This window comes from Pseudoliparis swirei, chromosome 7, assembly GCF_029220125.1.
Source record: "Pseudoliparis swirei isolate HS2019 ecotype Mariana Trench chromosome 7, NWPU_hadal_v1, whole genome shotgun sequence".
NCBI lineage: Eukaryota > Metazoa > Chordata > Actinopteri > Perciformes > Liparidae > Pseudoliparis > Pseudoliparis swirei.
The window spans coordinates 30,548,751-30,574,635 of NC_079394.1; the positions used below are offsets into that span (position 1 = coordinate 30,548,751).

The window sequence follows — 25,885 nt, forward strand, 5'->3', positions numbered from 1 at the left end:
TTGTGGCTGCAATGAGCCTCCACTACAAGTCTTTAAAACCGGGTTGCAGGCTTGATACGGAAACTCTTCAATGTTGAGCTTTTATTTTGAAGGGCAACAGCAGAAAAGGCGATCTCACGGAGGCCGGATGTGGCGAGTCGCCAAGAATCTAACGTAAACATTCACACGACAGCACAGGCATTGGATTTATTTATTAATAACTTAGTTTTATGTCTGTGTACTTTGTTCTTTTGTAATATGTGAAGTTCTCAATAAAGTTCTTAAAATCTCCATCTAGCAGAGGCCTGTGAGGGGGTCAATAAAATATTTAGAATGTGATTAAAGTATACCAAAAGTATAATTTTGGTATGCTATTAATATATAAAAATAATAGCATGAATAAGTTTACTTATAATTTACAAAACATTTGGTGTATTTAAACTCGGTATTTATCAAATGTGCTTTAAATACATTAATTTAGAGCATTTACATATACTTAAATAATATAAAATATAGTCAACACTTTGACACTTAAAGTATATTTTTCTAATAAAATATACTTAAATAATATAAAATATAGTCAAGACTTTGACGAGCTTATAAATAATGATTTTTATTGTATGTTGAAAGTATAACTACAGTAGGCTACAATTATTATAAAATGTGTATAAGTTGATTTTTTAAATAGGTGAAAGTGTGACTTTTGTATACTTTTATATATTTGCAGAAAGTACATTTCTTTGATAGTATATTTAAAATGTACTAATGATATTTTCAGTATATTTTAAACACATTAAAGTATAGATTTTTTTTTAAAGAAGCCTTTTTTTTTACATTAACCAAATTACCTCTTGAACATGAATGATGTGACCCAGGCACATGACATGGGGGACAAAGGCTTTCCATCCCATCCACTGAGTCCATGAGGGTACATGATGGGTCTGGAGGCCCTGCTGATGGGACCATAATGGGACCTGCGTTAGCAACAGGAGAGCCTTTGTGTTGGACTGGAGAAGCCCCGGTCATGTGAGGAGTCAGGGTTCATCACCTCGCCATTGTTCCTCCACCACAACGTGGTGTCAACACTTTCAGAGTTTGTGATTGGAGCTCATCAAACCGACAGCCTCGCATTGCACTCGTAACGAACCTCGTCACGCATGGACCCAACACATCCACCAGTCGGCTATTCCATGGACTTCAAAGTCTCCCTCCGTGACTCGTGGTTTAAGATTGAGAAATTCCCAGGCGGCCGATCGTTCCCCCGGCCAGCGCTGCTCCTTTTCTCTGTACTTTGGGATTGAGATCAAGCTGTTGACCTTCACCCCAGAACGAGCTCACGAGAGTTCTGTAGTCCAGAAGTCAGAAGATCTGAGTCATCATCCCTTCAACGAGTCCTGCTATCCCACAGCGTCTAGGATCACAGCGGACATATAACAGCTGGTTTACAAGCGTTGTGTTTCATTGTACAACATTATTATTGATGCAAAAAGACGATGCAGTTGAAACACATTACTTTATTGCAATCAGCGTGACTTTTCATGAATAGACGTACACAACACTCCTCGTGGTAAAGAACAAGCCCAATGATGTGGTTTGAATCATTAACGCTGTAAAAAAAAAGGCAAGTGCAAGTGACTTTTTTTCGTAACGATGTGCGTGCGCGCACACGCCGGCATCGGAGCTCTGCGGCGCGCGAGACGGAGAGCCGAGAGGTGTTAACGCGACACGTAGAGACAGAAATAACGTGCTGCTGGTTAGAGACGATCAACATCAGATCGGTCAGTACGCAAAGGCGCAAAGTCACACAAGTGGCATTACGCATTGTTGATTATTTTCACCCATGCGTACCAGTTATGTGCACCCTTGTTTATAGCTTCTCTCAGCAGCATCACTGTTTTCAGCTGCGCTCACATCAAAAGGGTTTCAAGGGTTTTCTACCCCTCCGCTAGTCTTCTAAGGCGATAACACAATGTACCACTAGAACACTGGAGATGGGCCTCTATACACCTCTGTAGAGCGTTAGGGTTAACCCTAACTTTAACCCTCTATACACTATGTAGAGCGTTAGGGTTAACCCTAACTTTAACCCTCTATACACTATGTAGAGTGTAAGGTTAACCCTAACTTTAACCCTCTATACACTATGTAGAGCGTTAGGGTTAACCCTAACTTTAACCCTCTATACACTATGTAGAGCGTTAGGGTTAACCCTAACTTTAACCCTCTATACACTATGTAGAGCGTTAGGGTTAACCCTAACTTTAACCCTCTATACACTATGTAGAGCATTAGGGTTAACCCTAACTTTAACCCTCTATACACTATGTAGAGCGTTAGGGTTAACCCTAACTTTAACCCTCTATACACTATGTAGAGCGTTAGGGTTAACTCTAACTTTAACCTCTATACACTATGTAGAGCGTTAAGGTTAACTCTAACTTTAACCTCTATACACTATGTAGAGCGTTAGGGTTAACCCTAACTTTAACCCTCTATACACTATGTAGAGCGTTAGGGTTAACCCTAACTTTAACCCTCTATACACCTATGTAGAGACTTCATTAAACACCAGAGAATAGTCATTTACACATTAACTATGTAGAGAGAGTATTTATGATTCATTTAATGTTATCTTCATTCAAAGAAACAGTGCTTTGAAAAATAAGAAAATGTCTACGTGACCCCAAACTTTTGACCGGTAGTGTATATATATATATATGTATGTTCTGCATAGTTGTCTTGATTAATTGACCAGTGTATTTTTTTTCTCCTCTTCATAAGAGTTTGATTTTATTAAAACCGATAAAATAGAAATACAATGTCAACAATTGTCTTTATTCTTGTTCTATAATTTCAAGTTTTTGTATATATAATATGACTACATATATATATATATATATATATATATATATAACTTTATAAGCTGTGATATCAATTCGCTTTTTCGGCTCCGGGTACATTTTATTTGGTGTAAAATGAAGCCAAATGGCTCTTAGGTGGGAAAGGTTGCCAACCCCTTAACCTAACCACGGTGTTTCCTGTGTCTATTCATTCTAGAAGACAGTGTAACTAATGCAACAATGCAGCTTTTGTATTAACACAATGTTCAAAAAAACACTTACAAACAAATGTAGTGGTTACGCTAATGATATTAACAATGATGAAAACTGAATATTTGAATACATCGTAGAAATTCAACAAGATGAACGGCAATCAAAAAATCATATCGTATTGTCAAATGAATTCATGTTAATATGAACAAAATAATGTCTACATGGTTTTTGTTTTTGAAGTTTATACTATATTTAAACGCATCACATGAGGCCGGAATTATAATCAAAGCAGATTCGTGGTCAAAGTGCTCGGTGATAGGACGGAGTAGATAGGCAAGTTCATAGTTTAGTCTCAGAAGGAGGCAGAACGAATCTCATTGGTTGAGTTAAATGTTGGGGGGCGGAGCCAAATAACAAAAGCTGTGTGGAAAATATGTGTCGTAAAAGGCAAAAAGGAAAACACGGGGTATCGACCAATAGGAATCCTGATGATGGTTGCATGTTATACTTAGCTAATACGTTAGCTAGGTAATTGGGTTATCTTAATGTACGACTTCAAACCACGTGACACGTGGCTGAAGGTGATACTGAAGGTAAATGCACATTTATTACGCAATTCTTTCTCCAACTAGATGCTAGTTTAAAGAAAACTATTGACTGAAGAAGTAGAGCACGGCCTTCAGGTAGAAGCTGATCAGCATCAGCTGTTTCATTGATCTTGATCAAATCTTGTATGAGAGTAGGTAGTTGGAAGTAATTGACGTCTATTTCAATACTCAGGTGCCCACATGTACATTACAGAGTTATGTGTTAGCGGTATATGCCTATCTTAAACTATCCTTGCATAGATATCTATCCGTCTGCTCGTTCGCCAGCCTGCTGACTTGTCATAAAATAACTTTTAAGGAAGTCTCGATGCTTTTCCAAGACCTGCCCGATGAGCTTGAACTCAACCTGTGAGATTGTTGTCACTGTCCGTTCTAGTTATATATTGTACAGTCACATACCGAGACGTGATGTTTGGGACACTGTGAGGTCAGTCAGGTGTTGGAATAGCGTCTATTGGTACTGGAAGGCTTGAGTAGGTTCATTCTTTCTCCTGAGTCTAATACGGCTGCATCTTTCTACGTAGGCGCCTCGATGGCCGGCAGCACTAGCTACGCTCACTGGTCGGCAAAGTGTACCCGGTAAGTGAGCTGGTGGCCATTGTCCCAGGCGTACAACACCTTCTCCTTGGGGTTGTAGTCAATCTGGGTGGTGAAGGAGTACTCGTTGGTGAAGGGCAGGCGGGGGATGGCTTCGGTGTTGGTGTGGGTGTCGTAAGCAAAGTTCACCTCCCCTTCCTTTTGGTTGTACACGTTGACGGCGTACAACACTCCGCAGATGATGAAGCAGTTTCCGTAAGAGTTCCGCTTGAGTCCCGTTCTCCAGGTCGTTTCCTTTTTCAACGACAGGTCCGCGGGATCCAGTTTACTGATGACGATCACCTCTTGCTGGTTGTAGTCGTAGTCTATGGAAGGGTAGATCACCCACAGGCCGCTTTCGTCCACCGCAAAGTCGATGTCCGAGTGGCCCCGCCACTTCCAGGGGGTGGTGTCCTCGTAGACCACGTCGTGGAGCTGCGTCCAGGCCGCCACGTATCGCATCCGCAGATCGTACTTGATGATGTTCTTGGTGAAGGCCCTGTTGTAGTAGAACGCTCCGTTGTAAACCACGTGGCCTGTGCCTATCCAGTTGTAAGGCAGTTTGAATAGGTTGCTCCATCGGCCTGTGTGAAAAACAACAATATTTCATTAACTGAATTATTGATTATTATTTTCACATTCTGTTGCACCAAACATAGCACTGTTTCACCCCTGATGCACACTGCCCACGTGTTTATGATCACCAGTGGCATCAAAAGTCAGATTGTATTCCGCCTACTTTTAAAATAGTGCAGCAAAATTCTGAAATGAGCATTTCTGTTCCTCAAAGTCACTAAATGCTGGTCTGTGGCTTCTGCTTACAAGTGGCTAAATGAGAACGTCTGCCATCAGCTTCTTTGTGCTGCTTAATGAAAGCTTTTACAGGAGCAATAGTATTCATGCTTAATTACAGGAGAAGTTAGAGTGAGACCTGAACCAGGTTCACCTGGTCCAGACCTAGAGATGCTGCTAGAGGCTGAGAGGCTGAGGGGGACGTTAGGATACACTGAGCTCCTCTCCTCTCTCCTTATGGACGCTTAGGATACACTGAGCTCCTCTCTCCTCTCCTCTCCTTATGGACGCTTAGGATACACTGAGCTCCTCTCTCCTCTCTCCTTATGGACGCTTAGGATACACTGAGCTCCTCTCTCCTCTCTCCTTATGGACGCTTAGGATACACTGAGCTCTCTCCTCTCCTCTCTTATGGACGCTTAGGATACACTGAGCTCCTCTCTCCTCTCTCCTTATGGACGCTTAGGATACACTGATCTCCTCTCTCCTCTCTCCTTATGGACGTTTAGGATACACTGAGCTCCTCTCCTCTCCTCTATCCTTATGGACGCTTAGGATACACTGAGCTCCTCTCCTCTCCTCTCTCCTTATGGACGCTTAGGATACACTGAGCTCCTCTCTCCTCTCTCCTTATGGACGCCTAGGATACACTGAGCTCCTCCTCTCTCTCCTTATGGACGTTTAGGATACACTGAGCTCCTCTCTCCTCTCCTCTCTCCTTATGGACGCTTAGGATACACTGAGCTCCTCTCTCCTCTCCTCTCTCCTTATGGACATTTAGGATACACTGAGCACCTCTCTCCTCTCCTCTCTCCTTATGGACGCTTAGGATACACTGAGCACCTCTCTCCTCTCCTCTCTCTACTTATGGAACACCAATCATAAAAGTGGTGTTCATTTATAAAGATCTTGCTGAACAATACGTTTGTGTCATACCTGATTTGTCTCAGGGTTTATATTCTGCAATAATCCAGAACCCAATAGAAAATGCTCTTTACTTTTTGTTGAGGGAACCACGGAAAACGTACCTAGCTAGTTGAGTCGACAGAATATTTCCACCTCAAACTCAGCTTCATTGGCTTTATTTATTTTATTGTTATCTTAAGAACAGATGGAGACCCTTATTTGCCGAAATGACACGGTTAAAATGGAACATTAAAGTAACTTCGGAAAGGTTGCAGAGTAAGCTATCTAGCCATATGTGCAATTGCTCGCGACCTAGCGCTATTGAAATGTGCGCTTTGAATATATTTAATAATCAGTCAAGTGTCTTAAGCTTTACAATCAGCATTAATTACAGATATTTTAAAGAGTACATAGACATTTCCAACACAAAGTTATCAGCTAGATGAGAACGGGAGTGAGTGAAGGTGGCATGACGTTGTGGCTACATATCCACCTATCAGACCAATGCTATATGAACTTAGGTTGGGGGTCCAGAGACCCCCAGAGGGGGGGACTACGTTGGAGAAAATCATATAACTTAGTTTGATACTCCTTAGAGTTAGCCAGCAGAAACAATTATGTAACTTGTTATGGTACTTGGTTGGGTAACAGATGTTTCCTGGAAATGGGGATTTAGGCAATAATAGAAGGAAACTGCATCATAAACTTCCTACAAAGGACGAGCGGGTTTTGAAAAAGGTCATCTTGACCCAACCGGAGTGAATGGTGTGCCAGGTTCTTTCTCTCAGCTCGTTCCCGAGGGACACCCCAAAAGGAACACAACATGTCTGGGAAGCAGGCGGTTCTGGTCTGATGGCTGAATCTACACCGCAAATATATGCTAAATATTCTGATGGATTTGTTGAAAGTTGCCGTGTGCTCATTAAAACACTTCCCGCCAAATCAACGTCTCGCTGCTTATTATTTTGCCACTATTATGTAACTGTTAAATTAAGTACATAATGATGATGGCGATTGTAAAGTTCAACTGGCTGATCATTAATTCGTGCATTCGGAGCACGGATCTCACTAACGTTAGCTAACAAGCAACTGAACTCCTCATCACTCGATGGGAGCGTTGCAGCTGATACCTTATACGTGGGGTAAAGGTCTCCCTGTCCATGATCGGTTCTGAGGTAGGTACTTGAGGTTCTTTAAGTGCTTTGGGAGGTGTTAAGTTGTAATAGTTTATTTTGATAACTGTGTTGCCTTAAGGCTTTTTCTATTTTGTTTAGATCTTGTATTAATCTCCAAAGATAATTAATAATAATAATTATTTTGTGTTTTTTTTAAACTACTCGTTTTTGACTCCGTCCCCTTCCTTAAAAAATAGTTGGTAGGTTTAGGGTTGAGCATGCAGCAGCAGCAGCAGTCACCGAGACAAAGAGAGAGCAAAGAAGCAAAGTGCTTTGACAATGGCAATTTATGTTATTTATTGTTTGTTTAGCCCATGATAGTGTAAGTGGTTGTTGTGTCTTTTTTTTTCAGTTTTTACACAATTACAGGTTAGTGGAAAAAAAAAGTGGAAAGAAAAAAAGTACTACTCACTCTGTCTTCTTGTGAGGTTTAGTTAGGTGTTAACTCACTCACCACGCTACGCAGACATCATAATAACATCTATAACATCTGCAGAGGTAGGTGTATTAAATTAATACATATAATATTATATATATAGATATTATTAAGGAGAATATTGATATTGTTATTAATGTATATGAAGCATAGGGGTAATGTGTACAATGAAAATGTAAATGTATGTAATGTGTGTTATGAGAGTGACTATGTGTATGTGTTATTATATAGATTGACGCGGTTGAAATCCGTGGACTTACAAAACAACAAGACTTTACTTTGTGAAGGTGACTTTTATTGTTGACTGATATTATTGTGACGGAACGGAACCGGAAGTGACGCTTCGACCGAGAGAGAGAAAGAGAGACGAGAGAGACCTCAGGTTTTTTCAGGGAAGGAAGGGCGGGGAAGGTTGTGAAGGAGGGGCAGCGCCCCTGCGAGCGAGGGAGCCAGAGAGTGTGTTGAATGTGCGATTCACTTTCGATTTTATGTTAAATGTTGCCTCCATGTGTGCCCGAATTCAGAGCCCACGTTTTCCACCATCATTTGCCCCAGTACAGAGGTCAATGCAGGTTTTAAAATGGCCCACAACACTCCACACCTCACTTTATGGTCTTAACATTGTCCTCTTTATCATACTTTTATGATACTTGACATTGAAGATTTGAAGTGAAATGGTAAATCTAATGCGATGGAGTCACTCTTGTTGAGGGGGATAGGTCTATTCAATGAATCCCGTTCTGCTGCATTAAGCACATCCACACTTGTCTTCCATGAATGTAGCTTCCTATTCGTGTAGAAAGATAATGTCTTATTTTAAATCCCAATATTCTCTGTTTTTGTTGTTATGCACCAATCACCACGCCGCATTTCTTGCGACGCATTTGGCAATAAACCGTTTCTGATTCTAAATGCGAAAGCTCTAATTGGTCGACAGTTCCTCTCACAAGCATAACACACGAATAATTTGAATTGAACAAACCGTAGATATGCGGCGAGACACCCAAAGGTAAATAGAGCCAGACACTCATCAGACACATTGATATAGCATTGTGTAACGACAATGTTGTTACAGTACCAGCCTGTTATTGTGGCAAAGAGAGAACTCCAATCACATCCTGGCTGCTGTCCTAACCTTCCAACCTCAGGAAGTCTGATTCAGATAGTGATACTAAACGAAAAGCCCAGTGAAGGACAAATAACAACGTCCGCCCATCCCCACCCACAAGGCCGGCCCTCACTCTTAATCCCTCTCCACTGTGCCCAGTTCAAAGGAAAGGCCAGAGCACATGTCAGGGAACAGCAGGCACCACCGACACTCCGAATACCTCGTCATCCGCACACAGCTGTCGGCTCACCGCCCGGCAGGACGCCTCGCATGCAGGCGCATTGAGAAAGCCCATTGTCTAAACACATCTAGGTCAACAAGCAAAGTCCTACGAGGATCCATCGTCTTAAATCTCGGAGGGAGCGTAATCCAATGTCTTGATTTGGACGTGGAAGAAGTTCCCCACCCACCGGAGCCGTGGAACAACAAAGACCTACATTCCAGAGATCTCATCGGTCTCACAGAGCTCATTGGACTATCCGCAGGAATCAGTGTCATCGTGTTATCAAAGAAAGTAAAGCTTTCACACTCAGGATTGAAGAAATGCAGCAGAACATAGAAAAATGTGTATGTTTATAGCCGATTCTGACTCAAATATCCAGTAGGTAACAACAGGGCTCATCTTTTTAACAAAGTTAATTGTGTATACACTATAAACAACATATACGAGAATTTAAATTCCTATTCTGACCAATTTATTGCTTAATTTTGAAGATGTTATGCCAAGTTATTTGGCATTATTTAAATGATAAATAACAGTTGGATACATTCATATCTATGTATTACCTTCCACTTTGTGTCCCAAAGTTAATAAAGCAATGTTTCTGACTGTCGTTAGAGCTAAAGTCAAGTTATGTGTCAATCTGTGAGAAACACAACGGAGTTGCTGGGCAAAACCAAAAAATATCGATGTTATATTCAGTTTTATGAATGAGAAAGAATTTGGACTACGGCCTCAAGCAGGATCCACTGAATGAAGACATTCCACCCAAAATAAATAAGCCACTGAAGACTCATCTCATCAGGGCTATCCCATCACCCTTTCTCTACTGCGACGTAATGGTGCCCAGAAAGAGACCTCAGCCGCAGTAGAAGGTCCTCTCAGGCTCTCCGGGGTTTGATTGAGTAGACCAACACCTTTACACCAGGTGTGAAACCTCTGAGCGTCCTTTGAGGGCCAAGAAGCAGAAAGGTACAAATGGCAGTAGCCCTGAACCCGGCTGTAATAACCATGGACTAAAAATAAGGTTTAGGGTGCAGAATCAAAAGCTCTTTTAAGCACACACCTTGCTTGAAGTTGTCCAGGTTGCGGAACTCCACCAAGTTGTTGCCATAGTAATAGTTGGTGACGTAGATTTTGGAGTCTTTAGCCAGAGGGTCCTTCATCCAGGCTCCCTCGTTGCGCCCATAGCTGTGGCGCTTCACCGGCTGGTCGATGGACGCCAGAGTCCCGTCACAGTTCAGGATCTTCCCTGGAATAAACAAGCAGAACATTTAACACGTACGCATGGGAGAGAATAATAAGAATTGCATTAGCGTGGGTTTACATTGATTTCACACTCATGTATTTGTGAGTGAAGGCTTGTAAATTGTCACAATACTGATTCTAATACATCCACACGACTACGTTTTCATTTTAATATGCGTATCTTTTTCTACGTTTACGTCTGGCGTCCACACGACTCAAGAGTTTTAAATCCCCTTCAAATCAAGTTTTAAATCCCCAAAAGCAAACGCTACCCACGTTACCCGGAGTCTCCAAATCGAGTTTTTAAGCTCTAAAAGCAAACACTACCCACGTTACCCGGAGTCTCCAAATCGAGTTTTTAAGCTCTAAAAGCAAACACTACCCACGTTATCCGGAGTCTTCAAATCGAGAGTTTTAAAGCCCCAAAAGCAAACGCTACCTAGATTCCGCAGTTAGATTCACCAACGGAGGAGCAGCTCAACGCTGATATGCTTTCACAACTTGTCTTCGGGCAAGTCATGTAATTTTAAAATGGTTATTTCCAGGCCTAGAAAAGACCGTCAAAAATTAAATCTTAAAAGTTTTGTAAAAGTCATGTAAATGTTTTATATTCATATATTAATTCACACCGTTTGATTAAAAGAATAAACATTAATATAAATATTTATTTTTGGAATCAAACTATTGTCTCATTCATTTGTGTCGTTTAAGATATATACTCATGTATACACCGAGATTTCACAATTTTGGCTCATAGAAATTTGGTTTAAAGTCCTGGAAAAGTCCTGGGAATCTACTGGTCAACATGTGTATGAGCCCCGAAAGCGCAATTCGCATCAAACGGCGATCGGCGTAAATTTCGTCTATCGCAACCACTCGAGTCTGTACGTTGACTTTGCTCATGGGATCTACTCGCGCGTAAAGTTTGCAACTCTTTTGGTGTGAACGCAGCTTAAGAGAGACAGAGCAAACCCTGCATCCGGTTTCAAAAGTTTTTTCTGGGGTGTTTTCAGAACAGTACCGGATGGAAAAGCTTCCCCATTTTAAAACAAACACATATCAGTGTGGATGTGGCATTCATCACAAAGAGGCATTTAGAACATACCTGCTCTGTGAAGAGTGGGCCGACTGTTGTTGTTGGAGTTGTCCAGTTCCAGCACAATGGTGGGAGCCGGTCTATCGGATGCCGGTGCATGTCGTGTGGTGGGTGTAGTAGTGGTCCGAGTCGTGGTGGCTGCAGTCGTGGTGGTGGTGGGAGGAGTTGTGGTGGTTGTGGGAACAGCAGTGGTAGTGGGTTCAGCCACGGCGTCCTGCAGGGTTTCCAGGACCATTTCAGATCCTCCATCCTCTGACTGCTTTTCCGTGATGTGATGGACTGTGTACGTTCTGATATGGTCTTTGGGGGGGGGGGGGGGAGAAATATAAGATTATACAATTTGGGATTTCCTTCAAAATACTCTCGACGGCCTTTGTTTTTCCTGAGTAAACCTAACAACTTCGTAAACCTACATTAGAACTTTATTTTGAAAATAAACTCTATGCATATAACAAGCAGGAACGTGACAGTCCCTCAGGGCCACTGACCAAAGCTAATTGACATGAAAATGATGTGATGTGTTGCCTGAGGTTAAAAAGTGATCGGGAGTAATACGAGACAAGCGACTTCTTGTCCTCGTTAGCCGGTGGTCGAGTGGTGTGTGGGGAAAGTGTCACCAAATTGTCTTTCAGTTGTCTTTTAAAGCCTTTATTCACTGAACAGAACATACAGAATGGCTCCTCAGCAGCAGGAGGCATATTATAACTTCCTTCCTTTTTCCCTGAGCGTCTTTCTCCTCTTTCTTTCCTAACATGGCCGATTCTACGACCTATTAGCCGTAACCGGAATACTGAGGACTCATTTTGCTTAACAGCTATCGGTGTTAGATAGTTTAAATGATTTCATTATTTCAAAGTCTTTCAATGGAAAGTGGTAAGATCTCAGTAGGTGTGAAATGAAGGGATTGTTAGCAAGGTTATATTTTTGCTAGTGTAATGTTAGCTAACGTCAGTTTAGTTCTTTAAAGGAAAGAAGTTACAGATTCATAGACTAAATGCATCTTCTATCCCACTGAACAGTATCAGCCACACAGCTGGTATAAGCTCTGAAAGAAGGGTGAGGTCTTTTCTGTTTTAAGGTCTTAAAGTGATTCATTTGACCGCATTTCAATCAGCTTAAATGCGGTTGAAACATTAATGCGTCAAAACTTAGTTTGACATTGTTGATTATTTGTAGGTTGACATTTGTAGGTATTGATTACCATGAACGTTATTCTAAAAAATGTATTTGCTCTGGTCGGGGAAATGTAGTCAGAAGACATACGTTGGTAGCATTAGCATGTTAGCTTGTAACAGTTTGGATGGGAGTGAATACAGCATAGTAATGCACAGATCAGAAGAGGGTCAAAACATTGTGTTCTTTTGCATACACTAACATGCAAATCATGTAGAGTGTGATACTATTTAATTACGTTAGTTGTGAATGCCAAATTACAATTACAGAAAATGCATTTATGCTCAATTTGACATTTGATGAAGGAAAAGGAGATTTTGCACAGATTTTTTTAATGTTCTATTTTATTGAAAGAATAGTGTTCAAGTTATATCTAAATTGTAGCTCAGCAAATACACATGAATTGTTGCCTGTGTCACGTGGTTTTCTTTGTCCTGGAAACTGTTGAAACCTTTGTAAGTTACTACGTTTTTTACAGTGAGCATGTTTAAAGGGCATTTAAAAGATGTTCAAAACTGGGTCAAACGTGAACGTTTTCTCACCAACTATTTAAAGATGTTTATTAAATATTCACAATTACACCATATTTCACTGGAGTGTGCAATTCTGTCTTTCAACTGAGAAACCTGGATGTGGTTTCTTAGTCCGGGTCTAAAAAACATTTTATGATTAGTGAATCCAGAAGATGAAAAATGTGTAAATGTTAAATACGCTAATCTTGGATCTTTTTATGCCTCACACCGAGGTTAATCACACCGAGGCCTTGAGAGCCAGATGGTTGGGATAAAACCCAATACAAGTGCTTCTTTGTTTTTTGTTTCAGGCTCGTACAGTCACTTGTATTCTGCTCTGAAACAGACAGCAGACTGAATCCGATCCAACCTGAGCAGAACGTCTGCTCCCCGCATGGACTCATGTGCTGCCAGGCAGATGTGAAGACCGTCCGGCAGCACACCAACACCTGGAGCTCATGGCGGAGGGAAACAATACTCTGAGAGGGCTTTACAATTAACAAGAGCCTTTAAGTCTTGAAGACAAATTAGGGAGTTTTGAATTGTAAGTGTAATTCAATGTAACGCTCATTGCCAAAACCAAACTAAAGGAACCCATGTGGTTAGAGCTCACGGCTCCGTGCGGAGACGACATGAAAGAGGACAGATAATTGTTAACGGACATCCATCTGGTCAGTCGATGGGATGCACATGATACTATTTGTGTTACTATGAGACTAATCAATGACCCCTTTAACATGAGGAAGATATTGAAGTCGTTTTTAGAGGACCATGCTCGTTTCTTGGCATGACTGAGAAGACTTGATCCTCATTGGCTACAAATGCCTCAGTCTCAGTCTTAGTTGGCTCCATACATTCATGATAACTGATGAGAGGTTTCGGATAAAGAGCGAGTGGAGGCAGGTTAAGTGAGCGTTTAGCATTTTCCTCACTGAACTCCAGCTCCCTAGTGGCCAAAGTAGAGAACTGTGGTTCCATTGGGCAACTCCCAGTTCAATGTCACAACACTTGAAGAGAAGCATTTCAGGAACCTTGCCTGGATGAATACAAGTTCCTGCATCCTGCTCGTGGCCAGATTACGGCGTTTAAGGATACACTGAGCACCTACCTCTGAACTGAATTACGGAAATGCGGCCGACTGGTTTCAGTGGTTTGAGGATGGCGGGCTGGCGGAGGTTCTGATGGGTGGCGGAGCAGCATTATGTGTGTGTGCCCTGTGCAAACGCAGCACACTTATTCACTCAACTAGACTTAAAGAGGATTGGAAGGAGTCAGGATGAGGGTCCCCACACATTGTTGTGAAGATCCCGTCATGGACACAGAGCTCCATCAGCTCCATCAGCTCCATCTATTGGGTTTTCCTGTCTTGCTAAATGTGCACCAGAAATCCAATCCTGCTTAAAACAACAGTGGTCTGAGTCCTGTATCGAGGCGGATCCTGTTTTATTGTAAGTGTCAACACAATTAGAGCCTTAGCTTACTCGTAAAGCAACATTCAAAGGAAAGCTTTTTTGTGTCCTCAATTGGAGACTAAATCCAGACAATAAAGAGCTTCACTGGGGGCCGATGATCCTCATCCAGCAAAGTGTCTTGTGGGGTTAGATCAAGTTTGCATCACCCACCCACAGTGGAGCGCTCACAGATGGGAATGTAGTCCGAGCACAATGTTTGCTCTGTGAAGACACCCTGAGAGCAGACAGAGGCCAACTCGCTCACCTCCTCTGTGCTCGTCCTCCGCGGCCTTGGCAGCCTTGTAGTATGTGATGCCCCTCACCACGCCGGGCTGGTGGCCAGCCCCCTTGGCTTTGGCTGTAGGGTCAGGCTTGGCCGGCTTCCCGGGTTTAATGACCTCCTTCTTGGGCTTTACGACCTTTTCTTTGGGCGGTTTGGGTGAAAGTTTGGCAGCAGGGCTCTTCTTGTTGGGTGCTTTGACGGTCTCTTTCCTTCTCTCACCATGGGTGTCCTGTAAAGATGACACACTCATTATTGGTATTGCAAATAATAATGTCGCCAGTATTATTATTATTCGTGCAGATAATATTACTACTGGACCAAATGCATCTCTGTTGCAGCAGTTCCCACTGTAAAGTCGTCAAATACTTTGTCGTAAGACCCCCACTACACAGAGACATGAGGCAACATAAACACTCGATGTCCTGCTCATCAACTACGAATACGACTTCCACTTCTGGAAGTAAGACAATGTCCGAGTATGTTGGTTCTTAACCTTATTCGAGGTACTGAACCCTGCAAGCTTCATCAAGCTGTACTGTGTGTCTTGACCCCTGCTGAACCCCTGAGAGCGACTCGCCTAACCCAGGTAAAGAACCACTGTTCGTATGTATCCAACAGTGCATGAACCTGAGCCGTGTTCCCTGAGGAGTCTTTCTGCAGCAGCTGCAGGCTGAGGCTGGAGATCTCCTTCTTGATGCTCATCATCACGTTGGTGTAGTTCTCGTATCTCTTGAACTGGTTGGTGAGGCTCGTCATGCTCTCTCGGACAAATTCATTGTCTCGCGTGAGGTTCGTCTTGATTGTCTGCAAGATAACATAATTACTTATTAAATAAACAACCATTTGATCATGATTAAGGATCCACCAATACCGACTCAAATATCTAGACCGTGTATCAGTAACAACAGGGCCCATCTATTCAACCAAGTTCATTGTGTATACACTATAAACAATATACTAGAATTTACATTCCTGTTCTGACCATTGTTTGAATGATAAATAACAGTTGGATACATTCATATGTACCTTCCACTTTGTGTCCCAAAGCTAATAAAGCAAAGTTTCTGATCAGAACCCAAAGCCCAGCTATCGGTATTGGGTATAACCGTCCATAATCATATTATTACCTTCGCATTGAAAATGCGGGAGGTAATGTTTTGATCGCCGTGTATTTGTATGCGTGCGTGTTATCCGCATAAGTAAAAAAGTATTAAACCGAATCCCATGAAATTTGGTGGGATGATTGGTTATTATCCAGGGACCATTTGATTAGATTTTGTGATCGATCGGGTCAAAGGTCAAGGTCAAGGTCATGAAAAGGTCAACATCTTTTTACCATAGCACGGTCAATTTATATCCAATTGGCATGCAGCTAATGCCAACATGTTCATAACTCAATGACCAATCTTGTGATATGTGAAGGTATGCGCTCTACCGAGTGCCCGTTGTAGTTAATTCACATGAGTTAATGCTCGTGGTCTGAGGACATGCTGTTTGGGTGCCTACCTCTTCCAGGTTGTTCATTTGAGACACCACTTTGTTGATGTAGGCGTGGACCTTCATCAGGTCTATGCTGTAGAGGGTTCCCTCCAGGAGGTCCACCATGGACTGGAGCTGCTCATGAAAAGAAAAGAACTTTGTTACTCACCATCTCATGAGCTCTTCTTTCTCGACCACGATGACCTCCACCCTGATGGTCCGTCTTAATGAGTCCACTGGTCTGGGGCAGTGGGTCTCTACTGGTCTGGACTGGTCTGGGGCAATATTTGTTATTTCTTACGTGGTGGACGGCGGTAATGAACTGTTTCCATGGCGATAAGCCACACCCCCTCTCCGAGTGAAGAGAACGATCACAAATAGTTACGCAAGTAAAGCCACGCGAGAGTTCGCTTCTCTTTTGGTGTGAACGAAGTATGAAGGAGAGTGAACAAAAAATGACCTTCAAAATAAAAGCACATGATTTTTAAAAACTTTTTTTAAAAGATAAAGGCGATCATATGTGTTTCAAGCCGTCGCGGGCCACATAAAATGACTTGTGTGTGTTTGACACCTGTGATTTAGACCTTTCCTTTTCATTGTTTCCTTTATGTTGGCCTGCTCTGGAAGTGCAGTCAGACATCTGGACCTGTGTTTTGCTTCACATGCTACGTCGTTTATGCTTCTCCTGCCGGTGAAACATGAACGTGAGCTTCAGGTATGTGCAGGCGTGCTCATGAAAGATGTGCGATGACATCAAACTATAACCAGGTCCCACAGAGTTGAACCATGACCTTCAGAACTGGACTTTACCTTTCATTGGTTTTCTGAAACTTGTATGTTTTTTGACTATTTTCCATATTGTTGATTTATTCTCTGTGCTACTATGTGCATTTTAAGCATCATGTAGATATTCATATCTCCTCACCTTCAGGAGCTCGGGCGCCTGCTTCTTCAGCTTCTCCATCCTCCACTCGTTCTCACAGGGGTTGAGGGAGGAGGGCGGCGCCGTGCACGAGCACTTGCAGTCGGCGCCGGAGCTGACGGTCTCCACCGTGTAGAAGTCCTCCACGCGGACGCTGCCGCTCCGCAGCCGCTGGCAGGCGTCCTTGCTCAGCGGGCGCATGATGCACTTGCAGCGGCAGTCGGAGCCCTCGGACGTCATCCGGACCGGCTCCGTCTCCCCGAAGATCTGAGGAAGCCAAAGAAAAGGGGATTTTGAGCAGGAAGTGCAGGAGATGCAGATTTTTTGAGCCGATATCCTATTTTACAAATATGACGAGGTGTATTCCATACCTCCAAACACACATAATGACAATTTGTATAATTAAAAAATATTAGTAATATTATTCTAATAATTTGTTATACTTTTATCAGAATATATAAATCAATGCAATGTGTTTTAATTCATATTAGTTATAGTCATAGCAGTATATAAATATTCATTTGCTTTGATCACAACATTTTCTTTTTGCAAAGATCATTGTGTATTATTTTGTGAAATTTTGTTGTTGCATATATTCTGACAAAGACTGATTTAATACTTTAACACGCTAATCTTCTTTTCATAAGAAACAACAATTTGTATAATTTATAAATATAATTAATATTATTCTTATAATTTTTGATACTTTTTTTTCTTCTCAATGTGGGTGGAGCCAAGCCAGCCGCCACTGATCAGAATACATAAATCAATGCAACAAAATATATTTTTTCACGTGTTACCATTCATATTAGTTATATTCACTCATAGATATTCATATGCTTTGATCACAACATTTTCTTTTTGCTTTATTGGGGTGTATTATATTGTGAAAATAAACATTTTTCTGACAAAGACTAATTTAATACTTTTTATAACGTAACACGAGAATCTTCTTTTCATAAGAAACTTTTGGATGACGTGTAAACATCTTTTTATTGTTGTACTATTCAGGGCTGAGATATTATAATTATTACATTACATGTCATTCAGCTGACTTAGCAACAGGGTTAAGTGTCTTGCTCGAGGGAACATCGACTAGGGCGGGGATTGAACCGCCAACCCCCTGAGTGAAAGATGGACCTGCTACCCACTGACCCACAATGCAACACAATGACCTGTGCTGCGCTGGACGTTTACCCGTCATCTAGTCCACTAGTCCAACATCTGTTGGCTGTTCATGGAATATATTTGTGTTATGAAAGGCAAACAAAAGCAAGGGAAGGAAAGTGATCCTGACACAAAGCCACACACACTTCCCTCGTGTAAACAGAAGCCTCAGACACAGACACACCTCATAAGGACGCACAACGGGCCTTTGGCTGCCTCGTATGAGCCAGAGCTATTACTCCTTCAGAAACAGCCGGAGCTCACATTCCAGACTGACTTACACAGACCGGGGGGGTCTGATGTGGGGCAGGACCCCTGAGTGCAGAGCCGGCCACATCTTGACCCACGCCGAGCTAAAGGTCAAGAGAGGTCATCAGATCAACTCTTCCTACTGAGGCTGAGCTGCAGCGCTCAACACAGCCGAGCCACAACTGATGCGGAGAAGTCACAGAACCTCTAGCCAGATGTGTTCCTCAATGCTGCTGCACATGTTCCTCAATGCTGCTGCACGTGTTCCTCAATGCTGCTGCACGTGTTCCTCAATGCTGGTGCACGTGTTCCTCAATGTTGGTGCACGTGTTCCTCAATGCTGCTGCACGTGTTCCTCAATGCTGCTGCACATGTTCCTCAATGCTGCTGCACGTGTTCCTCAATGCTGCTGCACGTGGTCCTCAATGCTGCTGCACGTGTTCCTCAATGCTGTTGCACATGTTCCTCAATGCTGCTGCACATGTTCCTCAATGCTGCTGCACGTGGTCCTCAATGCTGCTGCACGTGTTCCTCAATGCTGCTGCACGTGTACCTCAATGCTGCTGCACGTATTCCTCAATGCTGCTGCACGTGTTCCTCAATGCTGCTGCACGTGTTCCTCAATGTTGCTGCACGTGTTCCCCAATGCTGCTGCACGTGTTCCTCAATGCTGCTGCACGTATTCCTCAATGCTGCTGCACGTGTTCCTCAATGCTGCTGCACGTGTTCCTCAATGCTGCTGCATGTGTTCCTCAATGCTGCTGCACGTGTTCCTCAATGCTGGTGCACGTGTTCCTCAATGTTGGTGCACGTGTTCCTCAATGCTGCTGCACGTGTTCCTCAATGCTGCTGCACGTGGTCCTCAATGCTGCTGCACATGTTCCTCAATGCTGCTGCACGTGTTCCTCAATGCTGCTGCACGTGTTCCTCAATGCTGCTGCACGTGGTCCTCAATGCTGCTGCACGTGTTCCTCAATGCTGCTGCACGTGTTCCACAATGCTGCTGCACATGTTCCTCAATGCTGCTGCACGTGGTCCTCAATGCTGCTGCACGTGTTCCTCAATGCTGCTGCACGTGTTCCTCAATGCTGCTGCACGTATTCCTCAATGCTGCTGCACGTGTTCCTCAATGCTGCTGCACGTGTTCCTCAATGTTGCTGCACGTGTTCCCCAATGCTGCTGCACGTGTTCCTCAATGCTGCTGCACGTGTTCCTCAATGTTGCTGCACGTGTTCCTCAATGCTGCTGCACGTGTTCCTCAATGCTGCTGCACGTATTCCTCAATGCTGCTGCACGTGTTCCTCAATGCTGCTGCATGTGTTCCTCAATTCTGCTGCACGTGTTCCTCAATGCTGGTGCACGTGTTCCTCAATGCTGCTGCACGTGTTCCTCAATGCTGCTGCACGTGTTCCTCAATGCTGCTGCACGTGTTCCTCAATGCTGCTGCACGTGTTCCTCAATGCTGCTGCACGTGTTCCTCAATTCTGCTGCACGTGTTCCTCAATGCTGCTGCACGTGTTCCTCAATGCTGCTGCACGTGTTCCTCAATGCTGCTGCACGTGTTCCACAATGCTGCTGCACATGTTCCTCAATGCTGCTGCATGTGTTCCTCAATGCTGCTGCACGTGTTCCTCAATGCTGCTGCACGTGTTCCTCAATGTTGCTGCACGTGTTCCTCAATGCTGCTGCACGTGTTCCTCAATGCTGGTGCACATGTTCCTCAATGCTGCTGCACGTGTTCCTCAATGCTGCTGCACGTGTTCCTCAATGCTGCTGCACGTGTTCCTCAATGCTGCTGCATGTGTTCCTCAATGCTGCTGCACGTGTTCCACAATGCTGCTACACGTGTTCCTCAATGCTGCTGCATGTGTTCCTCAATGCTGCTGCATGTGTTCCTCAATGCTGCTACACGTGTTCCTCAATGCTGCTGCACATGTTCCTCAATGCTGCTGCACGTGTTCCACAATGCTGCTGCACGTGGTCCTCAATGCTGCTGCACATGTTCCTCAATGCTGCTGCACGTGGTCCTCAATGCTGCTGCACGTGTTCCTCAATGCTGCTGCATGTTTGTCTGGCTGATGCAGAGCCAACATGGAGAAGAAGACTTCAGCCTCCTCACCAGGTCAAGGACAGGAAGCCAAGAGGATCAAACATGGTCAGAGGCTCAACTGAATCATGCGTGATGTATGGATCAATAACTGGGTCATCACTATCATAATCAAATTAAAAACTCTGAAAGCCACGTTGAAAAGGCCGTTGCTGTTCAAACATCTCTCAGCAGCAGAAATAAGAACAAGTGTCTCTGCCGCCTCAGCAGACTTTACACAACTCTATGAAGAGGACATAGAGAGTGCTGTTATGACCTGCGGACCACAAATGAGTCTTAAACCCATCCGGCTTGTTGTCAAAGTCTCCTTAAAGTCCTGTCCAGGGGACTCAGGAACAGAACCGGTCCACATTCCAGCCCAGAGTCCCCCGCCGGATCCTGAATCTAATTAGCCGATAAGCAGTCTTACTGTCCGGTTCAGTTTGTTTTATATAGCCGACTGTGGGGGGGGGGGGGGGGACCATGAGGGTCGGGGGCTGAGACTATCAACAACGACACTGGCATTAGCACAGAGATGCTAACGAGCCGAACACAAAGGGTATCGAGCACGTGCCGCTTTAGCGGGTACACCTCGACATTCCTGCTCCGCCTGTCTCCACAGCGTCTCACTGAGACTCATCCGGACCGCCATGGGAGACCCGACCCACGGACACCTTCATGAGCGACTCCTGTACGACAGGAACACAAATCAAGCTGCCGATACGTCTCCGACTGAGACACACGTGCTCGTCTTCAGGTCCATGGACTGAGGGTTCTACCATCACGTGCTCGTCTTCAGGTCCATGGACTGAGGGTTCTACCATCACCTGCTCTTCTTCAGGTCCATGGACTGAGGGTTCTACCATCACCTGCTCGTCTTCAGGTCCATGGACTGAGGGTTCTACCATCACGTGCTCGTCTTCAGGTCCATGGACTGAGGGTTCTACCATCGGGTGCTCGTCTTCAGGTCCATGGACTGAGGGTTCTACCATCACATGCTCGTCTTCAGGTCCATGGACTGAGGGTTCTACCATCATGTGCTCTTCTTCAGGTCCATGGACTGAGGGTTCTACCATCACGTGCTCTTCTTCAGGTCCATGGACTGAGGGTTCTACCATCACCTGCTCGTCTTCAGGTCCATGGACTGAGGGTTCTACCATCACCTGCTCGTCTTCAGGTCCATGGACTGAGGGTTCTACCATCACGTGCTCTTCTTAAGGTCCATGGACTGAGGGTTCTACCATCACCTGCTCGTCTTCAGGTCCATGGACTGAGGGTTCTACCATCACGTGCTCGTCTTCAGGTCCATGGACTGAGGGTTCTACCATCACGTGCTCGTCTTCAGGTCCATGGACTGAGGGTTCTACCATCACATGCTCTTCTTCAGGTCCATGGACTGAGGGTTCTACCATCACATGCTCTTCTTCAGGTCCATGGACTGAGGGTTCTACCATCACATGCTCGTCTTCAGGTCCATGGACTGAGGGTTCTACCATCACGTGCTCGTCTTCAGGTCCATGGACTGAGGGTTCTACCATCACCTGCTCGTCTTCAGGTCCATGGACTGAGGGTTCTACCATCACATGCTCTTCTTCAGGTCCATGGACTGAGGGTTCTACCATCACCTGCTCGTCTTCAGGTCCATGGACTGAGGGTTCTACCATCACGTGCTCGTCTTCAGGTCCATGGACTGAGGGTTCTACCATCACATGCTCTTCTTCAGGTCCATGGACTGAGGGTTCTACCATCACATGCTCGTCTTCAGGTCCATGGACTGAGGGTTCTACCATCACGTGCTCGTCTTCAGGTCCATGGACTGAGGGTTCTACCATCACATGCTCGTCTTCAGGTCCATGGACTGAGGGTTCTACCATCACCTGCTCGTCTTCAGGTCCATGGACTGAGGGTTCTACCATCACATGCTCTTCTTCAGGTCCATGGACTGAGGGTTCTACCATCACCTGCTCGTCTTCAGGTCCATGGACTGAGGGTTCTACCATCACGTGCTCGTCTTCAGGTCCATGGACTGAGGGTTCTACCATCACATGCTCTTCTTCAGGTCCATGGACTGAGGGTTCTACCATCACATGCTCGTCTTCAGGTCCATGGACTGAGGGTTCTACCATCACGTGCTCGTCTTCAGGTCCATGGACTGAGGGTTCTACCATCACCTGCTCGTCTTCAGGTCCATGGACTGAGGGTTCTACCATCACGTGCTATTCTTCAGGTCCACGGACTGAGGGTTCTACCATCACGTGCTCGTCTTCAGGTCCATGGACTGAGGGTTCTACCATCACGTGCTCTTCTTCAGGTCCATGGACTGAGGGTTCTACCATCGGCCTTCTGGTTCTCCTCCTGTGTGACGTACCCGTCTCTTTGAGCCGTTCTCCCAGCAGCCAGCTGTGGTTAGTCGAGGTTTCCTTGTTTTAATGTCGTGTGTTTCCAGCAGTTCGCCTGAGTGGTTGTGACATAACGACCTTGGGGAGATCCGGATGCCTCGTTTTAAAGTGTAAATACGAGCCGCCAGCAACACAATGAGCCACCATGTGGAGGACGTGCACAGAGCTAGCATGGCAAAGACAAACCCACATACACACCGATGCCATCAGCACCAGATCCTCTGAGGATATGAACTCACAACGTAAGAACAAGACAACGTGTCAAATACCACGAAATGTACTCAAATAGATCACTATTGCTAACTGAAGTAGCATATTTTCCTTGGCTTGTTCCGTTCATTTTAATAAGCAAAGTGTTTAAGATATGAATCAAAACAACAACAACATGTTGTGACGTCTGGAGATGAGACCGTCAGCTTGAGCAGCTCCATGACGTCTCCTCCTCCTCCTCTTCCTCCTCCTCTTCCTCCTCCTCCCCCTCCTACTCCTCTTCCTCCTCCTCCTCCTCCTCCTCCCCCTCCTACTCCTCCTCCTCCTCCCCTCCTCCTCCTCCTCCTGCTCCTCCTCCTCCTCCTCCTCTTCCTCCTCCTCCTCCTGCTCCTCCGCCCTCCTGCTCCTCCTCCTGCTCCTCCTCCTCTTCCTCCTCCTCCCCCTCCTACTCCTCCTCCTCCTTTCCTCCCCTCCCCTCCTCCCCCTCCTCCTCCTCTCCCTCCTCTCCCTCCTACTCCTCCTGCTCCTCCTCCTCCTCCTCTTCCTCCTCCTGCTCCTCCTCCTCCTCCCCCTCCTCCTCCTCCTCCTCTTCCTCCTCCTCCTCCTCCTCCCCCTCCTCCAAACTATACAGCATGTTTGAGTTATCTAAACTATGAGCAGGTGTATCTCTGGAGGACGAGCATGTTCAGATGTTCAGGATCTGACCCCGTGACCTCAGTGAGGTCCAACATCTGGCCCCCGGCCGCGGGCCCATCCGCCCAGAGGTGTTGGACTGGGCTGCGGTCACTGTTGTAAAGCACTGAGGTTCCTCCCACTGAGGCTCCTTCCACTGTGGCTCCTCCCACTAAGGTTCCTCCCACTGAGGCTCCTCCAACTGAGGCTCCTTCCACTATGGCTCCTCCCACTTTGGACTCTGATGATGGTCCACTACGGGTGTTTACTCTCGGATCATATCCAGAGCCGACCGTTGTTTAGTCACACACACCGTACTTGGCCATACAAGTGTGTGTGTGTGCTGTGTGCTGTGTGTGTGTGCTGTGTGTGTGTGTGTGTGTGTGTGTACTGCAGTCCAGCAGCTGTACAATCCAGGGCAGCCACATGTAACTGAGGTACCATCACATTCACCCAGTGAGTCTCTCTTTGGGACAATCAACGCTCAGTCCAGACCATCAACACTCAGTCTAGACCATCAACACTCAGTCCAGACCATCAACACTCAGTCCAGACCATCAACGCTCAGTCCAGACCATCAACGCTCAGTCCAGACCATCAACACTCAGTCCAGACCATCAACACTCAGTCTAGACCATCAACACTCAGTCTAGACCATCAACGCTCAGTCCAGACCATCAACACTCAGTCCAGACCATCAACACTCAGTCCAGACCATCACAACTCAGTCCAGACCATCAACACTCAGTCCAGACCATCAACGCTCAGTCCAGACCATCAACACTCAGTCTAGACCATCAACACTCAGTCCAGACCATCAACGCTCAGTCCAGACCATCAACGCTCAGTCCAGACCATCAACACTCAGTCCAGACCATCAACGCTCAGTCCAGACCATCAACGCTCAGTCCAGACCATCAACACTCAGTCCAGACCATCAACACTCAGTCCAGACCATCAACGCTCAGTCCAGACCATCAACACTCAGTCTAGACCATCAACACTCAGTCCAGACCATCAACGCTCAGTCCAGACCATCAACGCTCAGTCCAGACCATCAACGCTCAGTCCAGACCATCAACACTCAGTCCAGACCATCAACGCTCAGTCCAGACCATCAACGCTCAGTCCAGACCATCAACGCTCAGTCCAGACCATCAACGCTCAGTCCAGACCATCAACACTCAGTCCAGACCATCAACACTCAGTCCAGACCATCAACACTCAGTCCAGACCATCAACACTCAGTCCAGACCATCAACGCTCAGTCCAGACCATCAACACTCAGTCCAGACCATCAACACTCAGTCCAGACCATCACAACTCAGTCCAGACCATCAACGTGCACGTGTGTTCTCACCTACACAACATACTCGTGCACGTCTCTGTTCTTACCGACAGAACATACTCGTGCACGCGCGTCCTCACCTTGCTCTGCGAAGCCTCCCCACACAGCAGCAGCAGCGCGCACGCGCAGGCCAGCACGCGGCCGGAGCTCCTCATTCTGCTGCGTGTCTGCGCGTAAAGTTCAGAAATAAATCCTCAGCGACGTCCACGAGGAGCGGGGACCTACTTTAACTCCATGTCCTTCCGCACCCAGACAGAGAGACAGAGAGAGAGAGAGAGTGTGTCTGTGTGTGTGTGTGTGTGTGTGTGTGTGTGTGTGTGTGTGTGTGTGTGTGTGAGTAGATGGTGTCAGTGTGCTGCCCCACGCGCTTCATCCGTGTCCTCCTGATGGGAGGGGCCTCCTCACACGGTCTGTAGGGAGGAGTAACCACAACCACAGGACCACTGATAACAACAACAACAATACCACCTTAAAAACAACAATACCACTGATAACAACAACAATACCACCTTAATAACACAATACCACTGATAACAACAATAATACCACCTTAATAACAACAATATCACTGATAACAACAATAATACCACCTTAATAACAACCATAGCACCACTGATAACAACAATAATACCACCTTAATAACACAATCACATATATATAATCACAATAAAAACAACAATAATCAAGTCAAGTCATCTTGATGGTCACTTCTTCATTTGATCTGACGGTTTCTCTCT

The 25,885-nt window shown here is 45.1% G+C and overlaps 1 protein-coding gene across 1 annotated transcript; it reads right to left on the reverse strand.

The window, feature by feature from the left end:
- Positions 1 to 2,800: 2,800 nt before the first annotated feature.
- On the reverse strand, positions 2,801 to 25,438 carry LOC130197233 (olfactomedin-like protein 2A). Its single transcript, XM_056419804.1, has 8 exons — positions 25,229 to 25,438; positions 17,021 to 17,284; positions 16,123 to 16,230; positions 15,244 to 15,420; positions 14,599 to 14,845; positions 11,207 to 11,497; positions 9,920 to 10,105; positions 2,801 to 4,800 (listed from the first exon to the last, which is right to left on the reverse strand). The coding sequence occupies exons 1-8, from the start codon at positions 25,301 to 25,303 to the stop codon at positions 4,196 to 4,198; spliced, it is 1,953 nt and encodes a 650-aa protein (XP_056275779.1). The 5' UTR covers positions 25,304 to 25,438; the 3' UTR covers positions 2,801 to 4,195.
- Positions 25,439 to 25,885: the final 447 nt, after the last annotated feature.

Excerpts from the sequence above, each read along its gene's own strand:
- LOC130197233 (XM_056419804.1), bottom strand. The coding sequence starts at position 25,303 with ATGAGGAGCTCCGGCCGCGTGCTGGCCTGCGCGTGCGCGCTGCTGCTG. Across the intron at positions 16,231-17,020 it reads AGGCGCCCGAGCTCCTGAAG|CTCCAGTCCATGGTGGACCT; the intron begins GTGAGGAGATAT and ends TTTCATGAGCAG. Across the intron at positions 10,106-11,206 it reads GCCCACTCTTCACAGAGCAG|GGAAGATCCTGAACTGTGAC; the intron begins GTATGTTCTAAA and ends TGTTTATTCCAG.